General features: G+C 43.2%; 1 protein-coding gene across 6 annotated transcripts in view; it reads right to left on the reverse strand.

Moving 5' to 3' along the window:
- The window catches only part of NAV2 (neuron navigator 2), an 830,108-nt gene that overhangs the window by 61,952 nt on the left and 747,696 nt on the right, over positions 1–20,460 (reverse strand). For all 6 annotated transcript variants that reach the window (XM_078684226.1, XM_078684230.1, XM_078684229.1 and 3 more), the window contains 5 exons: positions 19,426–19,586; positions 14,931–15,119; positions 4,551–4,603; positions 2,226–2,249; positions 1,230–1,304 (listed from right to left, as the gene is read on the reverse strand). In XM_078684226.1, the coding sequence (XP_078540352.1) occupies positions 1,230–1,304; positions 2,226–2,249; positions 4,551–4,603; positions 14,931–15,119; positions 19,426–19,586 (502 nt within the window). The remainder of the gene's footprint in view (positions 1–1,229; positions 1,305–2,225; positions 2,250–4,550; positions 4,604–14,930; positions 15,120–19,425; positions 19,587–20,460) is intronic.

The following is a 20,460-nucleotide window of genomic DNA, read 5'->3' on the forward strand; positions in this document are numbered from 1 at the left end:
AATATTGAACTGGATTGGGAGATGTAAATATTGAAAATTTGTGAATTTTATGCCAACATTCATGTGCTGTGTCAAAAAATTAAAGAGGAGATATTGCTAGTTCTGTATTTGGGAAATCAATCTATTTAATTTTACTCATTACTATTGTACTATGTTTCAAAGTAAGTCTAAGCTACTTCCTTTGTGCCAAGCCTCCTTTTCTGACTTGTTGGGTAGAGTGGGCCCGCAGACATTGTGCATACGTGCACAAGATTATTCTTGTTCCTATTTGTAGAAGGCAGCTGTGACTTTTTCTGCAAACAGCAGAAAAAAGTTTAACATACGTAGGATACCGGAATAGTTTTCAGGCAGAGAGGTTTTCGCCAAAATTGATAGGCTACACAGCTAAAGGATCCCAAGAAAGGGTTTTACAAAGGGTAATTTCTGGTTAAGCCATAGTGCTGGAGCTGCTAAGGACAGTTCAGTCAAGTGAAATGTCGTGAATGTAGAAAAACATGGAGGTGCTAGGGTCCTCAGTTACCACCACACAAGGGCATTAGGTAAATGAATAAACTGCTTTATGAGTGCACCATTCCTTCACAGACGAGCAAAGAATCAGCTAAATCTGACGACCAAGCCGGATCCCAACAAATTCCAGCTCGGAACAGGCGGAAGAAGGGCTTTCAGAAGGTTTCCTGTCAAGTCTGTACTTTGAAGGTTGTCTGTTTTCATGCTAAAGAGTGCGAGATATTGGTTGATGAATCCTTCAACAACATATTCAGACATATGTCTGGACAAACCATCGTTAAGCGGAATTCACGTTATAAGGTATGTTATTACTGAAAAAGAAAGGTAGGAATCAAAAAGGGACAGCTTGTTCTCCTTTGCACGCGAAAGAGAAGTATAGGGTAACACCGTCCCTCGAAACCAATCTAAAATCAAGAATCTAGTAGGCCTCACGGAGGGGATCAAGGTGTTCAGTCACTTATAATTATAAAGTTATAGAAGATAAACTTATAACCTAAAATATCTCAACAGTAAATTATGTTGTTGGCCAATAAAACTCACAGATGTGAATGCCGTGATTGGTTTGTTGGAACAGATGCAGAGCAAAGCAGTACAGCAAAGTGGCTATTTCAGAATTCCACAATTACAAAAACATTTTTAAAAAAATCAGGCAACAGGCCTGCAAGGAATATATTAAGTGATGCAGCTTGTGAATTTAATTTCACCTCCTTTCAGGGACTTACGTTGGCACTCAACTGAGTGGTTAGAGCAGACACCTTCTCCTGAGAAGCATCCAACTCCCTTCGTAGCTTGCGTATCTAAACAGAACAGGAAACAAAATGAGATTTCACATTCCTTGCGACTTTCGCTACACAAACACATTAATAAAAATGATCACACCAAGTAAATTTAAAGTACAAATCCTCACACTCAGCAAACCATGCTGAGTGGAAATGAGTTAAATTCACAGAGTCAGACACAGGTAATCAATCCCTCACTTGCTCCTATTCAATCTAACAAAAAAAAGTAATGTCAGCAAGAGCTATGAAGGACCGGTCTGTATCAGTCTGCTTAACGTCACTGCTCTAGGCACCCCGGCAGCAGTCACTTTTTCACAAGCGAGGCAGCGCCCACTATAGCCTAATAAGGCAGTCAATATAAGGTCAGCCTGGTTTATATGGAATCATAACATTGGCAATGAAGATGCCTCAGTTAGGTAAGTAAGGCTGGGGCAGGGTCAGTGAAATATCTGGGCCTCCTAGAATGCGACTAGACAAGTGGAGGTGCTCCATCCCACTACCGGCTTCTAGAGGCATTGGCCTCTCGGACTTTCTTCCATTTTGTCTAGAGGTGAGCCCGCGGATGGCCAACAATGAAGCATCAATCAGGATTTATAAAGCACAGCAAATCACCTGTGAGGGTCTCAAGGCGCTAAAGTTGGTAGCGGCTTCACGGAGAAAGCAGTGAAAAAGTATCTGTCAAATTAAATGTGTAAATCTTATGCCTGGCCCGATACCACTGCTGGGGACTGTGTAGCTGTTGGGGACCTTTCAAGTGGGCTTCTGACAGCATTAGATTGTACATACTGAGATATGTTTACAGGACAGCAACAAAGGTGCAAGAGGGAATGTTGACCTTTTAATAGGAGGGTGACGTTTATGAAGCATAGTAGTTCGGTTTGCTGAAGAGATACAATTTAACAAGTTAAATGACTGTCAAACGTCAAAAACGTTTCTCACCTCTGAATGACACTTTTCTTCGGGCTGGAAAAAAAAAAGATAAAACACCCATGAGTGGAAAAAAGTGATAATGTATAATATTGAGATAGTTCTACAATGAGTACATGTAAACAGTAATTCGGGTAGGCGTGCAGTACTAGTCACACTCATCCCCATCTGGCTTCATCAAACCCCTTTGTGCTGTTGCCCCCTCTACGAGTCTTCAGAGCGTGAAACAAAATGGGTGCCATCTCAGAACAAGCACACACGCCATTGAACCCACTGCCTTTCTGGAATTGATTTTATTTTTAGATACTCAAAGGGGATTTATCCCTTCTCTTAGGAATGCAAGCACTTAAAAAATAAAAAAATAGAACACAGTTTCAACATAAACTAAAGTCCTCCCTTCGCCCACGTCTTCTGATGTCAAACAAATCTGCCCTCATTCAGCTTTTGTGCTGCAAACAATTTCCCAAAAACCTCCAGAGCAGGGCCTGCTGCATTATATGCACATTTCTGCTACGGCTGGCGTGAAGATGTAGTGATGCGTATCAAGATATGTGGTGAGACACGTGAGGTGCCGGCCAGGGGGACACAGATATTATTGTACCCAACGTTACCCAACATGTGACACTGTTCGCAAGGGCTACACACAATAGTAGTGTTCACACACACTGCCACAAGTGTGGTTGCATGCAAGCGTGCAGTGCATTGGTTGTGCAGACAGTCCTGTTTAATCCATGCTCTCGAAGCCTCCAGAAATGTGTCTGCCAGTTTTGCTGCAGCTGGTCCATTGAAGAACAATGCGGTAATAACACCCTGTTTCTCAAACGAGTGAGGCCTTCCGACCACAGGGTCTATTGCTGAAACCACATTACCTAAACAAGGGCTTTCTTAACACCGCTTTGAACATCTCGCGCCCCAGCTCTGGAATACACAGACAGCCTTCAGCAACCCACACATTCTGAAAGAATCTGCCTTTGAGGAAATGCTCTCTGTTGTAAATTACTTTTGATCCTTTCTTGATTGAATCTCCTTTTCCAAAGGGCCTTCAAAGGGTCCAGGGTGCCTGGAATGCCCCTTGGCAAGACCAAATGTGGTGTGAAAGTATCAGATTCAAGGTCGAATCAAAGTGAAACATTAAAGCCAGGGTAAGAGAAGAAACAAAGAGTCTTTTTCCCCTCAGCTACGGAGTGTTGAGGCTACAAACTCATGGAGACACATGAGGACAGTGCCCAACCTCAGGCAACTTAATGTTGCTAGATGGACAATCCTTCACAAGGGGATGCTCTACAATAGAAGGAACTAACATTAGTTTGTTAGCCTAGCACTCGTTACACCAGTCCCGCTATTTCCTGGTGTCTCAAATAAAACGTGAAACTTTATATTAAATTGAATGGCACTCATTTTAATGTGATCAGATGATGGAGGGCTCATTCAGCAAAGCCAAGATTCAAACTTGTGAAGAGCAGGTGACATACATCGGATAACGCCATTTTGGTGCAAATAGAACCCCAGGTGCTGAGCGCAGGTTCACCGCTTCCAGAGTTTTTGGTACACGCTGTCATTCTTTCAATGCTCTGAGATTTTAGTCTGCTTTTATGTCTTGAAAGGCGCCACAAGACCCCATAAAGTGGGGAAGAGACGGAAGCAAGAACAAACTATATACGAAGCAGGGTGCCCAAGCCTTGCAAATGCATTGAGCTTTTATGATTCCAAAATTACACTTAAGAGCTAAACTCTTTCATCGACATGAGCTAAAAAAAATAAAAAAAAGATGGATTGTAAGGGCTATAAGTAAATGTCATTGCATCGAATACCAGAATGACGCCCGCAAACTAATTCAGCCATGAATACCCATTACATCACAAGTGATTCTGGCATTTAACATTCCACATACTTGTCCTGGAATTCCCTGCCAATGAGATCAGGTTTGCCTAGGCTTTCATTCTCTTAGAAGTTTTTTAAGTCAGTTTTCTGCACTCAAGCCTTCCATGCCTACTCTGCGCCAACCCTGCTCTTTATGCTCGCTCTCTGTCATACTTTATTCTGTAGGATTTTCTTTTCCCTTAATTTTAAGCTTTAATAGTTTGCCATTTTAGTCATCTTTCACTTTTGATGTATCGGAATTGCCCACTACACCTTGATTATATGTTGCGCTGTACCCATTTCTACTTTGAAATGAAATAAAAATACATTCCTGAGATTTGCATTCAAAATGTGCCAAATATTTATTCAAACAACAGTTCCCAAAATTCACAGATTTGCAAAATATATCACAAGGACTTAACAAAATCATGGCCAAGGAGGAGGCTATCCTGGCAGTAAAATGCCTTATAAACTTACCGTTGAATAGACCGAGGAGGTACTCGAAACCAACGACAGGGAGGATCCGTGGACTAAAAAACAGAGGAGAAAACTTAGTAAACCAAAAGCATTTGCCATTATTAACAGAGTAATGTATTAGTGAGTTCACTTACAAACAAGAGTGTGCGCGCGTGTATCGCTTTAGCTATAAATAGACAAAGCTTTGCTTCAGTACAAATAAACTTGCTTTGGTACCAATGCTTGGGAGAAGACCATATCTACAGAGTGATGCAGGAGTACTGATCCAGGGATGAAGTTGTGTACTAAATATAGAAATCCGAGCCAGTCAAACTATCAAACAACATTAACAATCACAACTCCCACCTAAACATCACTCTTTATGGCAAGGCAGCTGTGGGTGCAGATGTGCACATAGAGATTTATCAGGCATAGGAGGAAAGGACTGCACTGACAAAGCTGGTCCAGGGCCAGGCTAGACTAGGTGTCGCCTACGGATCTACCAGCAGGTGATGTCAGAAAGCCTCAAGCGACAGGTCACTAAAACACGAAAGGTGAAATAGAGTCCAGAGTAATTTCATCTCGAATGCCAGAAAACAGTTTATGGACAAGGCCAACCCTCAAACAACATCTGCGACTTGTGACAAACATAACCAACAAACTTCCAACCACACACTCTCAACAGGTGCCCAAAACTGATGGAAATCAACCTCTTCCATGCTCATGATGAGCTCAGCTCGTCATGAGACACGGTTGAGCTGCCCTCATGACGAGCTGAGCTCGTCATGACTGTTGGAACGTTCACACGCGGGGATAATTTCCATGCTGTGCTGAACGTTCCAAAACGGGTGTGGTTGTGACGAGCTCCGCACGTCATGAGGGCAGCTCCACTGTGCCTCATGACGTGCCGAGCTCGTCACAAGCACAGCGGCGCCGCGTGCGGCCCCCCTCCCCCCGCACAGCAGGTGAAAACGCCACGCAGCGGAGGTATTAAAATATAGTGCTGTACAATGCTCCCACACAATACATTTCAACTATGGCTTGAATGGGGTTTCTGAAACCAGTGAGCAAGTATAGAACATCTAGCAGTTGTGCAGTGTTGAGGAAAATATCCATTATAGCACAAACCAACCACTTTATAAATATGTATTTATTCAAAGCGTTGCAGCAGCACACACAGAAAGGCACGCGGACCACTGACACAGCCCTGCTGATCCCAGCGCAATAATACCCAACACTTGGGAAAAGAGGGCAGATTTTCATCTAACATGCACAGAGCTAGGGGCAAATGATCAACTGTTTGACCCAGACCACAGGTAAAATAGTTACAGTGAGATGAAGTAATGAAAAATTTAGATTAGTAAGTAACAGAATCCCTAACGGTGCTTACCAGAGGCCATTCATCCGACAACCACACTTTCAAGGTTGTTAACTCAATAAATTGGTTAAACCACCTACCGATAGAAAGGCTGGAAATATTGGACTTCTACTGCAGTCTTAGGTCAAGCTCACGCGACCATTTCAGTAACAAGTTTAACCTGCATTGGAAACATTTAGTGTGGTGGCTTTATAGCCAGCATCACGCATCTTCAAAGTCTTGCATTATTTAAACCAGGTAAGTTTTGACTGTCGAAAGAAGGTGTCACACCTATATATCCAAACACTCATTTTTTTTAAATCAAGCCAGTGACACTTTTAATCAAATCATGCATTTAACACAGAAGTACAAGGACTTCTGCAGCACCTTAAACTGTAATAGACCACCTGTAACTTCGCAAATCAATCTACAGTTTGTACAACTAACATTTCCCTAGGAAAAAGAGTGTGGGTGTATTTATGAATTGCAAAAACTCTCTCTCACGCCCAAATGCATCTTCTAATGCCGGGACCATCAACCTATAGTGTTTGCAGGGGGCACAGCCTTTGAAAATAACCACGCGGAGACTGGCTTGGAAATCTGATTGCTTCCAGGAAATATTTTAATTTCTGGCTATTCCGGTTGCCACTTGCACCAATCCCCTGAAGAACAGTCCAATGTATTTGCTGTCCAATTTCACAATCTACATCCCTAAAATTGCTCCTCCAATAAAGTGAGTCAGGCACCAGGACTGGGTCAGGGCCACCTGTCAGAAAAATCTAAATGGTGATGCAAGGCAAGTCGTGCTGCAAGATGGCTGTAAATGCTTGGATCTCCCAATGTCCAGTATTCACCACAATTCACATTTACTGAATCTGTGCTGATAAGGGCAATCCAGGGCTAATTTATAGAGAAGGGAGATTACTCCCTCTGATAGGCTAGGTAATGGATTCAACTGATCCAGAAAACAGACTATCTGATCACAGGCTGGATTCCCAAGCCCCATCTGGCCATTTAAAGAATTGCAGCGAAGTATCTGTAGCGACAGACTTGAGCCTCCAGGTGGCAGTAGGGCAAGCTAAGCGCGTTGGAGGTAGGAAGTGTGAAAGCTACTGGGAGATGCAGCGTCGAACCTGAGCTGCGGAAGGAGATACATGAGAGATCTGGGGAGAAAGGAGGTGTTGCTGAAAAAGCAAAGTAAAACTGCATGGTCGCTGAGATCACCATGACGCGCAGAGTTGTCATTCTCCTGATACTGGCTGCAACACTTTCTAGAGAAGAGAACTCTGATCCCAATTTTCATCCTCCGTCCTTCGGACATCCCTTCGCATTTCAAAATGTATAAGGCAGATCCTTCTGGGATCATCATGCTGAAGTGGCCACTAATTGGGCATACAAACGTACTCTTCGTGACCAGTGACCAATCAGTGGCCAACCTATTGCAATGCCCCGTGTAGGTTTCTTCTCACAGGCCCTCCTGGGAGTGTATCGCACAGATCCCTAACCCTTTAAGTCCTTACCGATTTTAGCACTTTCTCTCCCGAGTGGAACTCTTACGTAAGAAAAAAATCAGGGGGGGAGCAAGCATCACTCCCACCAAAGGTATCAAAATGGTTTACGGTAAGCTGTTGTTCATGTCTGCTATATATGTAAAGAATCTTAAAATGTAATCATGCAATTAGGGAAATGAGATATTAAAGTAACTACAACCCAACAATAGGTCGGTTTTAAATAGCATGGACAGCTTCCTGGGGAGGCTACGATGACAACAGCTGAAATGATTAAACACCCATGCCAACATGTTTCATGCTTCTTTCACATACGTGTATTTTTTGCAACCCATAGCAACTGGATATTTCCAATTCCCTCTTGAACTCAAAATATGCCATGGAGTGCATCCAGCACCACAGGCCAAAACACCTCTGCTTTCCAAAAGATGACAGTCACATGTAGAGCCGCACATATAGTCCCCTATTCCGCCTAGCAGAAAGCCATAGTAGCCCTTTCTCCTCCCGTGTCCATTAATTTGCAAAACCTGAATTTCTCCAGGGTTCCTGGCTTGTGATGCTTCACACTTCTCTCGGCTGGTGTACTATGCATTGTTTTCATGCATGTGCCCAGGAGCAGAGGACGTCTGGGAGGCCTTCCATTTTAGCTGTAGGTATTCTGTTCTCTTGATTCTATATCCGTTGTGTTTGTTCCCGCACTTTGTTTTTAGCGCATATCCGTTCCACCTACGCCTTTACCTTGCAGAAGGGGAGCCAAGACCCAGACACAACCATTTTTAGTCATAGAGTTTCATCTCCTACTTGGAGCTGGAGTTCACAGCCGGTCACACTGCCTGGGGGGCGTCTCACTCCTCCGACAAAGCAGATTGTTACATCAATTTTACACAAAGTGCTGAACTTGGATATATTACAGATCACATAGCTGAGGGCATTCAACACGAAGATAAACAACTCAGGCACAAAGGGTTGAATGTGGTGCTCCTGCCTGTTCAGACAAAAGACAGTCGGTTCTAGGAGAAGTCCCTTTGTCTTTTCTCCTTCCCATACTCTTTTCCATGACTCAATGCCCAGGAGCAGGCTTGCTGGCGGAGATCTCTCATCAGCCTCAGCTTTGCTACAGCATGTGTACCAACCATGCCTCAAGAAAGGGATTACTGCAGTCTCTCCCAGTCTGGAATCACAAGGCGAGCAGACAAAGAAAGTCAAATGTTCCTAAAACAGCATCTTCAAACAGTCTATGGGCGGGTCGAGGTCGAAAGGGGTTACAACAAAAATCTTTTATTCTTCATCATCTGGAGGAGCTCAGTTTTTGTTGGTGTCAAAGGCAGTAAGTCTGTGGTTTTTATCGCTTGATAAGTAGTCTACTTTCATACCCCTTTCGCAGGATGAAAGATGCGCCAACAAAGCTCGATGATGGGAGCGTCAAAATCCCCTAAAGAGAGCAAAGTCCTCACAAGTTGTCGTAGAGACAGCACATAAATAAATAGTGCACATATTGGTCATTGCTCCTAGGAACAGACTTAGAAGACACAAACTGTTTCAGCAGGAGATCCAGCAACAGGTACTATTTTCTACGCTTATGTAAAATGTTACTTTGACATTCTAAAGCGCCTTTGGTCTGCTCAGTGTGCACCAAATCCTGATCTCAAACAGGACTCCTTTTCTTCTGAATTATAACCTGTAAAGCGAAAAACCACACTAAGCTTGAGTTGCAACAGCAAGGGGTTCTGTAGAACACTTCCAGCTTTGATGGTGCTGATCCGATAGAGCGGCATTCTGCGAAGGTGTTGTATCGACAGAAAATAGGTACTGTTGACTAGCTGAAGACCAGGAGCATAAAGTCCCAAAATAGGAGATTAAACGGTGCTTCCACATTGGAAAACACCATACTAAATTGTAGGAAAAGGAAGTGAGTGGAGCAACAGAGCCACGTCTAATGTCCCAGCAGCTTGCACACAATTTACACAAAGAGTCTGAATTCCATTTCTGGAAGCTGTGGAAGAGTTTAAACCAAACAATATTTCCAAGATTAACCAAGATACCAGCAAGGACGAATGGTATTGAGAGGATTGGTGGTAATGGGAACCAGGCTTCCCGCTAATACTTTGAGGTTTTAAAAGCTTGAGCAAGACTATGTGCATGCGGTCTGGGAACATCTAGCAACCAAATATAAATGGCGACGTGGCCGTTGACATTCATGGGTGTTTCCATTTTCCTTTCGTTTGTATTCATCTGTAACGATGTTGTAGACTTTAAACCGGACAAGTACACCACAGAAAAAGAAAAAGATTATAATTTTATTTATTTATTTTTTAAATAAAGAGGTAAAATAAAGTGGGTAAAAAGCAGGACTTCCAAATGAATTTGCAACTTTGTTTGTTTTTTAAAGAAGAAGAATTTATAGCAGTTTTGTGTTCTGGTGCCGCGGAAGGCTAGGAACACACACAGAAGTCTTGTGCATGCATGGTTGCAACTTTCAGGTTGAAGAGCCACAATTGCAGAATGATATATTAGATGAGTTTCCCCTGAAGCAATAATGTAATTGGGATATCTTTGCGCAAGTCTTCATCGGAATTGCGACTGTGTAATATATGGTGCATCTTACGTCTCAAGGCTTTCATAGAATCGTTTCAAGAAATTGAATGAGAATATAAAAACGTCTGTTTAAGAAAGATTTTGGTGCAATGGAAGATATGATTATCAAGCTCTGATGATGTAAACAATTTTGCAAAATACAAGCTGCAGTACGTCAAATAGATGACAGCTTATATTGAGAACTGGAAGAGTATATATTAATAAAACTCTTGGGCAACATGAATTATCATAGTCTCAAAAAATACAAAGAAAATAATATGAAACTCCTAGAGAATCATAAATTTACAACTGGATGCTTCAATACATCTTTTTTAAGAATTCCTTAAACGAGCACCGTTGCAGCTCTTTCTGTTTAGTCGCAACGTGTGGCCTCGTATCCACGTTCCATCCCTCTATCTGTATTTTTGAGTTATTGATTTTACATATTATTCTTGGAGTTTGTATTGTTCTTACCCCCCAAGGGGTGTTGCTCTTAAGAGGGACGAGTCATAGCAATGACATTCAAGCTATGCTACCACAAACATGGGTGCCATGAAGGGAGAGGTGGCCGGTGAGTCACATTGACACAAAGTGCCTTTATTTTGGGATAAACAATGTCGGCTTGTTTCCTACCATCAAAGATGGTTGTTTATATCTAGATCGGCTACTTCAAACAGAAACTGGTGAACGCAAGGTCTATCTCAGTCCATGAAGCGTAGACCGTGCGCCTATTATTTGTAGTTGGTATGACATGTTCTTCTTGGCACTCATTAGTTAGTTCTGACAAAGAACACAACGTCCACAAAGTCAACCCAGTGATTATGAACTCAAGTGGATATGTTCAAAGTCTGACACTCTTCTTTGCTTAGAAACAAAGGTTGGTGAACATCTATGACGCGGTGTGTGGTAGCCACTATACGCACACTTTTGAAGAATTGCATGTGTTGCCGTCTTTGCAAAACGTCATCACGAGCGCTCCCCAGGGTAAAAATAACGAGCCACCTACGCAGCGGAGAGAGCAGACACTACACGTAATAGGTTTCAGAAGCAGGGAGGAGCCATGGACTTAGTTTCTTCTGTGCACACATCACTCAACCAACACAAGGGCGTGGGCTCAGTCATTCACCAGATTTCCAACCGTGCTCTTTTACCTAATTACAAACCTCCATCGCCTTCACTCCCTCCTTCCTCACCTTACTGAATTTACCAGCTATAGCGCTCATGCCTTGATCAAACGAGTAAACAGCTATTTACCTTTGCTTAATTTAGATTCTCCTACCCCTCTGCAGAGTATGTAGATGCTCAAAATCATTCCCAAATATCACAGAGTAGAAAACCTGCAGGAGGAGTGTTCTCATTGCACCTTCATTCATACATTGATATTTTGCTTTACCGCTAGTGTTCCAGCACAATAATGTTTTCATAATACGGTCTAAACAAGCACTGCCAAAACACACAGGTCTTGGCAGTGAAACCCACTGGCTTCAGCAATGCTTTTTTCTCCTTAAAGAGAACAGGTGGGGGAGAGAAGGCGCGAGGGAGAACACAGTCCCTCACATGCACTGCAATGCAGACGTCAGAAGTAGGAAGATACATCATCCAATCAAAGAACAGTGACCGAAATGTTTCTGGTTGAGACTAACACGGGAATGTGGGGGAATGCCACTGAACAAGCAGCGGGGATATTGACAAAGAGACAGAAAAAAGAAATCGAATTAAAGGGAGAAGGACATAGGAAGTAAGAGACAAATCCATCTCCTGAATCCCAGGAACTCGCAGACTTGTCTTTGATGGGCCAAGGTGTGATTGCAAATTGCAAGTACCCCCTTGAAAGCCTCCCAGACCTTGTGGAGTACACCACCACTCTCAGCATAACTAGAAGATGGAAACTCCACTGACCAACACAAAATCCTCGAGGAGCCTGGAAACATCTTGGAGTTTTTCCCATCATTGGGCAGCCTTGAAAGAAAAGGGGCTATACGGGAGCCGGTGGGATTGTCATCAGCTGATTACATGCAGGCGAGTAATGTTCGAATTCCTGACAAGTCTTGGTTCATAATCCATTGGCCACCTTTCATCAACACCATACCGCACAAAAGATCATTTTCAAATCCGTCCACCTACAAAATATATGCCTTTTGAAGGCTTGATATGTCCAGTTTTTAGCTGGACCAGCTTAGCCATTTTTTCAAATATATGTGGATAAATGATCTCTGAACAATTGTTTCATTGCAAACCGTAATGAAAAAAAATACCTTTTTTAATTTGACGTTTGTTCTGTGCTTTGATCTACTGACATACAATAATTCTACGACTGGGCATAAAGTAGTTCACAATGTAGTGCTTTGCACATGTGTAGTAGTTTTATCCCGCGCAGGTGCAAGAACCGTGTAAGATTCACAACTAAGCATAGAAAAGATTGTTATGCCGAAAGCGAGGCCACTTAAACCCAACCCCGAACAGCAATGCATTTTTAGAATATCAGCAATGTTTTTCAAATGTCAAAAATGAACATGTCTGACAAAAACACCCACGCAAAAGCATCAACCTGAACACAGCTACGCGTCTGCGACGTCATTGCGCTAGGAAGGCCTGGTCATTCTACTCGAGATGGACTTTTTCAGATTCACAGATAAATGATCCCCAGGAGGGAAGCCAAACCTTTCCCATCACCCCAACTCAGGACCATACTATGGATGAACCACTTTGAAACATGCACAACTAAACAAATGCTCAACAGGCAAACCGTGTAGCGTAAAATAAATGGGAATAGGAACAACCTCATATTAATGACATTTTTAAAGGTAATTGCAGAAAAGGATACGATCGAATATGGACAGAAGCAAGACACACTCAATATGATCTTTTTTTAAATGTGAGAGAGGTCTGCTGGAGATCTCCAGAGCATGTGGAGGTGAAACAATCCCCAACAGCCTTGTTAACTCATGAGCAGGAAAGCATACATCTATCTGTTGCACCAAGGCATCTGCAGACCATCTCAGACACCAAAGGTGGGCTTCAAGGAGAATATCAAAAGCAAAGACAGAATTGAAGACTAAAAGATGTGGTAGTGATTGCACTACATTAACCCCTTCGACGCTCATGACGAGCTGGGCTCGTCATGCAGTAGCCTCCTGCTACGCTCATGACGAGCCCAGCTCGTCATGAATAATGGGGATCATGTATTTCCAGCACAGGGGAAACATCCCCATAGCATTCAAAAGGTTAAGATCTCAGAGGAAAGAATCATCATCTTCAAAAACCCAAAGAAAGCCTGTCGAGCTTCAAAGATAACGAGTACATAAAACATGTTCACAACCACACGCCTAAGCTTTCCTACCAACTGTATTCTAGAAGCACAGTGACAAGCAGGAGCAAAGCCAGGTCTCCTGCAACATCCTTAGCAAATCAATAATCCAACTGAACTACTACAACCTAAAGAGGTCCTTCATGACCGGAACCAGGGCCAGCTTTAGGGCAGTGCGACTGGTGCGGGCACACAAGGCGCTGACCTGTGGAGGGGGCGTCGACCTCAGGGGTGCGGGGGCGCTGCGTTTAGCAATAGCTAATGATTGGAGAGATGAGGGATACTTTTGCCTGGTGGTAGTGAGAGAATCCGAGGAGGTGGTTATGGTATTGGGGGGCACCAAAAACGATTGTCGCACCGGGCGTCAACAGCGTTAAAGCCGGCCCTGACCGGAACATCACAAAAACCGATAGAAAAACGAATGAGACTATATGAAGAGTAAGTAGGCTTAATCTGTTTGCAGCGATAATGCCAGAAGAGACGGAGCAATACAAAGTTACTATAAGCCAATTACTCCAAAGCATAAGAGATGTTACAGACAAAACTATCAGATTCATGGAATAAACATAAGTGCACGGATATGCAGAGCATCAGGTACTTCAAGTTGTGCCTCTATCAATGTCCCTCTTACAACAAATTTAAAACAAAGTAATAAGTCTTAGCTTCAATTTTCCCCAGAATACTTCTATTTTTACTTTTAGGACCTAACGTTATTTGCTGCCCATCCCGAAATGTATACATTACCAATTCTTTTTGCATAGCACATTTTGTGTGTTCATAGTAATAGTATCGCCTAGCTTCGTACTAAACGGGCTCTTTAGAAGCCCACCTGAACTCTTCCATCTTCCTTACAGCTTACAGTCCTGTGGATTCACTACCAACCGCAGGACTGTCACACACTTTCTCCTACCCGACACCCAAGTATTGAAACTCTCTTTCCTGACTATTTAGCAAATGTCTGATCACCCAGATTTTCGTAAAGTCCTCGAGGCTTGGCTTTTTTCTTTAGACTTTTAACTCTGATATCTCAGTATCCTCAGGACCGAATCCAAGCATACCATCTAGTGACAGGGGACTCTTTTGGGTAAGAGCTTGTGCTCTACATGTACCATTACAACCCTCTGAAGATATGCAGGGCAACAACATACTTTATTTATTTATTTTAAAGGTTTTATATAGCGCTGGCTTGACCCGGAGGTATCAGAGCGCTTCATGAGTATCAGACCATAGATTGCAGGTTACATCGTTACAGAGGTTACACAGTTAGTAGAGCATGGCAACATAGTTGCATGAAAGGTCGAGACAAACAAGAAGGACATATACGTAAGGGAAAAATAAGCAAGGGGAGAGATTATGGGGAGGGGGTAGGCAATACTGGGCATTGGATTATGAGTTAATGCTGGTGGACTTTGTGCTAGTTCAGTCTACTGACTCGCAGGGAGCCCAGAATAGTAACTTTTTACGTAACACTCCGTCGAGCAGTTTCACCAGCATTACGTGCTTTGAATAACAGCGGTCACTATTACCCAGTGTAATGGTACTCAATGTACAAACCTCAGGAGGACCAAGGAGGCATTTTAGGGTTTTCAACAGATGTCAAGAGCATGCACTTAGTGCAAATTATTACTTTATTTTAAAACCATACACTGCCTTACCTTCTTCAAATCCATCACGGAAGGACCCGGATCGGCTCATGGTCCGGCTTTTCTCGTCCAGCGACATGGAGCTGTTACGGAAGCGGGAGTCGCTGTAGGGGTCGTAGGTACCGTCTGCGTTGGAAAGACTATGTGTCCGCAGCATGGTCTGATTTGACAAGTTAATCTGGGCTGCAGTCGTAGGACTGGCTGCAAAGTAAAAAAACAAGGTGCACAAAATATATATATATATTCTTTTAATCACCTTTATTTTCAGGGTTTTAAAAGTAGTAACAGCACTACAAAACTTTAGGCAGATCGACAAAATTTTCAGAACCTACACAGATGCGCAGGTGCACAAAATATTTGACTTGGAACCACTATGTGCACAGAGTTTCATACTCGCGAGTTCTCCAAGCAGACGGTTTCCACAATAGGAAACGAGTGAAAGAAAGGTGATCCTGTACGGTGCTTGGGTATCCATGCTGTACCTGGCAAGCTCAGTTTAAACAATGTCAAATCCCAGACTTTTGTAAATAGAAAGGGAAAAACAACACTCAGTGGACACTTAAGCAAATACCTGCTGCTGAGATCATGGAGCTGATTGTATCAAAGAGAGAATGTGCCAAGAATATGTTACTCCAGAAACTGGCACTCTCTTTCCAACCTTGGCACACACTTCACAACAGTGAACTCTGGTATTTTAACAACGTAAGTAATGGCTGGCGCAGAATAAAGTGCATTTGGTAAGACTTCTGAACAACTTGCCCGACAGACAAAGAATATGAAGGAATTGACGCGGCGTTTAACAAAAGCACGGTGGAAGGCACCGAGCCAGCAGCACCACAGACTGATTAAGAGAGTAACTCAATAAAAGGTGGATTCATGCCATCAAAATTAAAGTGATAAGTGAAGAAGTGAATTGCTCTTTCACCAACAATGATCACATGAATATATGATGATACAACGAATTCCGTTGCAACGCATGCCTTTACCACGCATGCGTTACAACGGAATTCGTTTACCACGGATAAACTTTTCCTCGAATAATTGCGTGGTGACGTCATACGTCGTTAAGAGAAAACGGCATTTTTTCCGATTTCTCTTAAACGACGCTGACGCCGACGTGACTTATGGTGAGTTGTTTTATTTGGGGGGGGAGACCCCCCCAAGCCCCCCTTTTTTTCTTTTTACCTTTACCACATATGCCTTTACTACAAACATCGTAGTAAAAGGTATGCGTGGTAAAGGCATTAGTTGTAACCACGCATGCGTTGTACTGCATGCGTGGTTAAAGATTTCGGGGAAACGGCTTCGTTGTAAAGGCAGTTTCCCTGATCACATGACCTTGGAGCACTTCTCCAATAAATTTCCATTCCATGTTTTCGTGCAAATTACTTTACAGATAAATGAAAGACTGTAGCGGTTTAAACGTTTTTGCCAACGTGCACAAATAAGTTATTAAAATTATCAGCACTGAAGTCATAATTACCATAAAACAATCAACAATAAAAATGTTTAGACAATTAAAAGTTATAAAGAACGAATTGAACTGTATTTAAAAACAATAAAATAAACAGCCAGCGGTGCAATAAAATCACCTATCACCTTGGAGACCTCTGCCGGCTTCCAGTCAACAAAAGGATCACCTACAAGCTCCTCATGCACGCCTACAAAGCCCTCCACAATGCCCGACCCGCATACCTCAACCACCAACTCTCCTTCCACACCCCCACCAGACATCTCCGCTCCGCCCATCAGGCCCTGGCCACCACCCCACAGATCTACAGGACCACTGGTGGAGGAAGATCCTTCTCCTACTTCACTGCAAGGACATGGAGCTCCCTTCCTCAGCATCTCAGGCAATCCCCACCTTGGAGGTCAGGAAGGACTTCAAGACCCAACCCCCCCGCGCATTGAGACCCTTACGAATGAGTAGTCGTGCTCTACAAAACCTGATTGATTGATAAAACACCACCCCTGCCCTTCAGCTCTTTAATACTCTGCTTTCTTAGAAAGTTTGCTTGGAAACTGCCCACTCACCAGGGTCACATCAGGAAGACTACCCCCTTCCTGCCCAATTTTCGTTGCTGATAAAAAGATGGGAATTTTTATAATGATTTTATCAAAAACTGTAAGATATTTTACTCTTTTGTGTATGAATGGTTTTAATTAATCAAGCATAATAAATAACTTTCAAACTTACCCCCGTCCTGCCCAGGGGGTTTAAATAGCCACATGTCCATTGAACACTATAAATCTGCATATTCCTTAATCAATTTGTGCCATCGTTGTTTCTTGGCGATGAAACGCACCGATGCACCAACATCAAGACAGCAGATACCAAATCACAAGTCGCAACAAACATCCCCACTGCTCCCCTTATGAGTTCTCCTAGGGTGGCAATTTTGAGTTGGCTATGAAGCAGAAGAGCTGGGCGTGCGCACAGGACACAGCGCTTACTCACATATCGCATTCATCTCTACTGTCAAGACCATATTATCACAACTCCTGCCTTAACAAGATGATGTAACCTTAGAGTACAATGTTTTTGTGACCAAAGAGCAAATCTTTCATATCAACTTTCAAAGCCCGTAAATAGCTTGGTTTCAAATCGACCCTTGAGTGAATCTACATGCGAGTATTTTTATACGAAGAGGGCTAGCTAGGAGAAACAAATAAATGTACTTTGAAGCATCAGAGTGTTAGAACTTTGACAGTATACATTTCAAAATGTTGTACACAGCTGCTACTGGGCATGATCCTGAAGCGCCAAAGAGACCAGGGTGCTGGAAACCATTTTCACATAGTAGATACTCCTTGAAGAGATACAGATGTGACCAGGTCATGAAGCACCTAAGGGGTGAGGGCGATGGAGGCCTTTATCGGATGCTCCTTGAAGGGACACAGCTGTGACTGGGTGGTGGTCATTAAGCATCCAAGGGATGAGGGGGTGGATAGCCTTATCTGCTAATTGGATAACATGAAGAGACATGTTTGAAGATCTTTCTTCAGCTGCAGAAGTGATGGGGGAAAGTTCCTGTACTTTGGACCAATGATCATGGTTCATCAGACCTACTGCATTCTCTCAAGTCAAGAACTTCTTTCCATAAAAGAAAGGCTTTGCAACTAGACAGAAGCCAGGGTACCTAGTTAGAACACGGCGACAACTGTCTCTAGTCATCCCTAAATAAGCTACGCAGAAGCTGCTTACAAGATTTTACTCATGTGAGTCGGACTTAAATTCTTCAGATCGACAACTTTCAAAAACGCGGTCCTTATTTCAAAATGAAAGAACAATCAGTGTGAACCCCCATGTTTGCCACAGCATTCTCTGTATTCCACTGAAGTTGCTGAATTTGACCCATATCTTAAATCAATTAGGAAGCCAAGGGGTAACCATGGCTGCTAGCAAGAGGATACAGCTGCCCTGTGACCAGCAGGACAATCTAAGGTCAGCCAGGATGAGGAGAGCTGGAAAAGCGGGCCACTATTACTGGAGCTTTATGGAGGCAAATTGTAGAGGAAATACTATGGACCCAACATCAGCAGGGGATGCAATTCTGCCTTCTGTATGAAGGAGGTCATTTCAGTGCCTCTGCCACCATCACATTTGTGGGAATGGCCGAGAGGGATGTACAGAGGTCGAGAACAACATTAAAGTAACTCCCCAGTACATTTTAGACCACTGAAAGGACTGCATGGAAACAGACCACTTCTAGAGATATTAGTGGAATGTCTGGTAATGGACAGTGCTTCTTCAGAAATGTTTCTATTCCCAACCAGGACACACTAAATGGCCATTGATTTTTTTGGACAGCCTCAACCTGGACAGGGTTGTAGCTTTGACCTCAGGGTCTAAGCGAGTAACTTTTGAACCAACCATTTGTCTTTCACCTATTTTTCCACTAAGGATAAAAAAAAGATGCTGCTGCAATGGATTTAAGTTGCCGAAGCACTGAAAAGCATCAATGAAGGTATATTTGTTTCTAAGTCTATTTATGTGGGGCTATTAACCAAACACACACTTTGATGAGCATCAGAGGCTTAAGTGTTTACTTTGTTCATGCTGAAGAAACTCAGGCTTGGGTTTCAGAAGGTCCCTCTTCTTAGAGCTAATTTCCAGTCATAAGTTAGGTAATCTGGGATGTGAGAACCTGTACTGACTGGAGGTAGGGTGTGTCCCAAACACTGGAGGAGCAGGGTTTATTCTAACAGGACACAGTTGCGCAAATGTTTAGTAAAGACACATGATCTATTTGGTAAACTGTCCCTTTTGAAAGAGGTTGGTTATCTGACACACAATTAGGTTGGTCCCACAACAAACAGACTTTTAAGTCAAATACCATCTGACTGAGTGGACCTTGTTAGTTTTACTAGCCTTATTTTTAAAACAACCTAGTATGAACTGTATATATGGCAAACATTGATTCAGCCCAGTAATCAGAACAGGTGTCTGTGCACACATTGACTGTTTGTCGGATCAGCCTCATTGCACTGGAATTCACTGACTCACCCAGCTGTGCAAAGTTGAAGCGGGTTCCGCAGGGTGACGTGATGCTGGAGCCAGGGGAGAACGGAGAGTTGCTAGCCGTGTCCTGGAGGCCCCCTGCTGAATGCGACCGGAGCCATTCCTTAGCTTCTTCCTGGCTACGAAGTTGGGAGGATGGAGCGTACCTGGTCAGACAAAAGGTTTCACACATAAACAGCTTGCTTTAACGCAGATATACAACAGGTGCGTCCCGACCAATGACAGTCTATGAGCAAAGAATCTCAGAATAGATGTTTTAATGTGTAAGATGTCCTGGGATAAACAGAGTAAAACCACTCTTTCCTACATGTACCATCATCCATGTGCCCTCTCTCTCTACGTATGTAAAACTGCCGTAGGCACCCGCACCTCCACCTTTAAATCTTTCTGCTTCTTTCCTGAATCCTTTGGTTGACCCAGTGGACAATGCCTATCCGTGACAAGGTCAACAGCGTTGGATGCAAGCAGATTTTACTTTTCTTTCCAATGGACCACAACAAATGGGGTTTGTTGTTGAGACCCAACTCAAGTTTTTTAGCCATTCACTTGACTTCTCTTCCCACCACCAGAAGAAGTATAGTGTTAAGTATTGGGCGCGGATTCATGCAACAGGTCATATGGGACAATGCTGGGTTCAGCTCCCACCGCAATACACTACAACCATTTTTGGAGGATACTCAAGTCGTTAGTGCACAGACAAGGGATCTACTGGTGGCCTTTGTCTCCAAGAAGATGTTCTGTTCCTGACAGCCAACCCTACTCTCGCCCCTTCTCCAAAGGCTCAATATGACCACCACGTCCAAGGCCCTTAAGTTCTTGCATAGACATCCGGTCAAAGACAAGCCTATGTGGCAATGTCAAAGTACCATGGCAACAGACAAGGAGTAGGACATAATGTGCAAATGCACAGATATCAGTAGGAGATGGCACATTAGCATAAGCAAAAGGTTCACAATATCAATAAATTGGAGTAGGAAAATTACAATTATCGGTTCAAGTGGTGCAACTCCTACGCTAACC

This window comes from Lissotriton helveticus, chromosome 3_2 (genome assembly GCF_964261635.1).
Source record: "Lissotriton helveticus chromosome 3_2, aLisHel1.1, whole genome shotgun sequence".
Classification (NCBI taxonomy): Eukaryota; Metazoa; Chordata; class Amphibia; order Caudata; family Salamandridae; genus Lissotriton; species Lissotriton helveticus.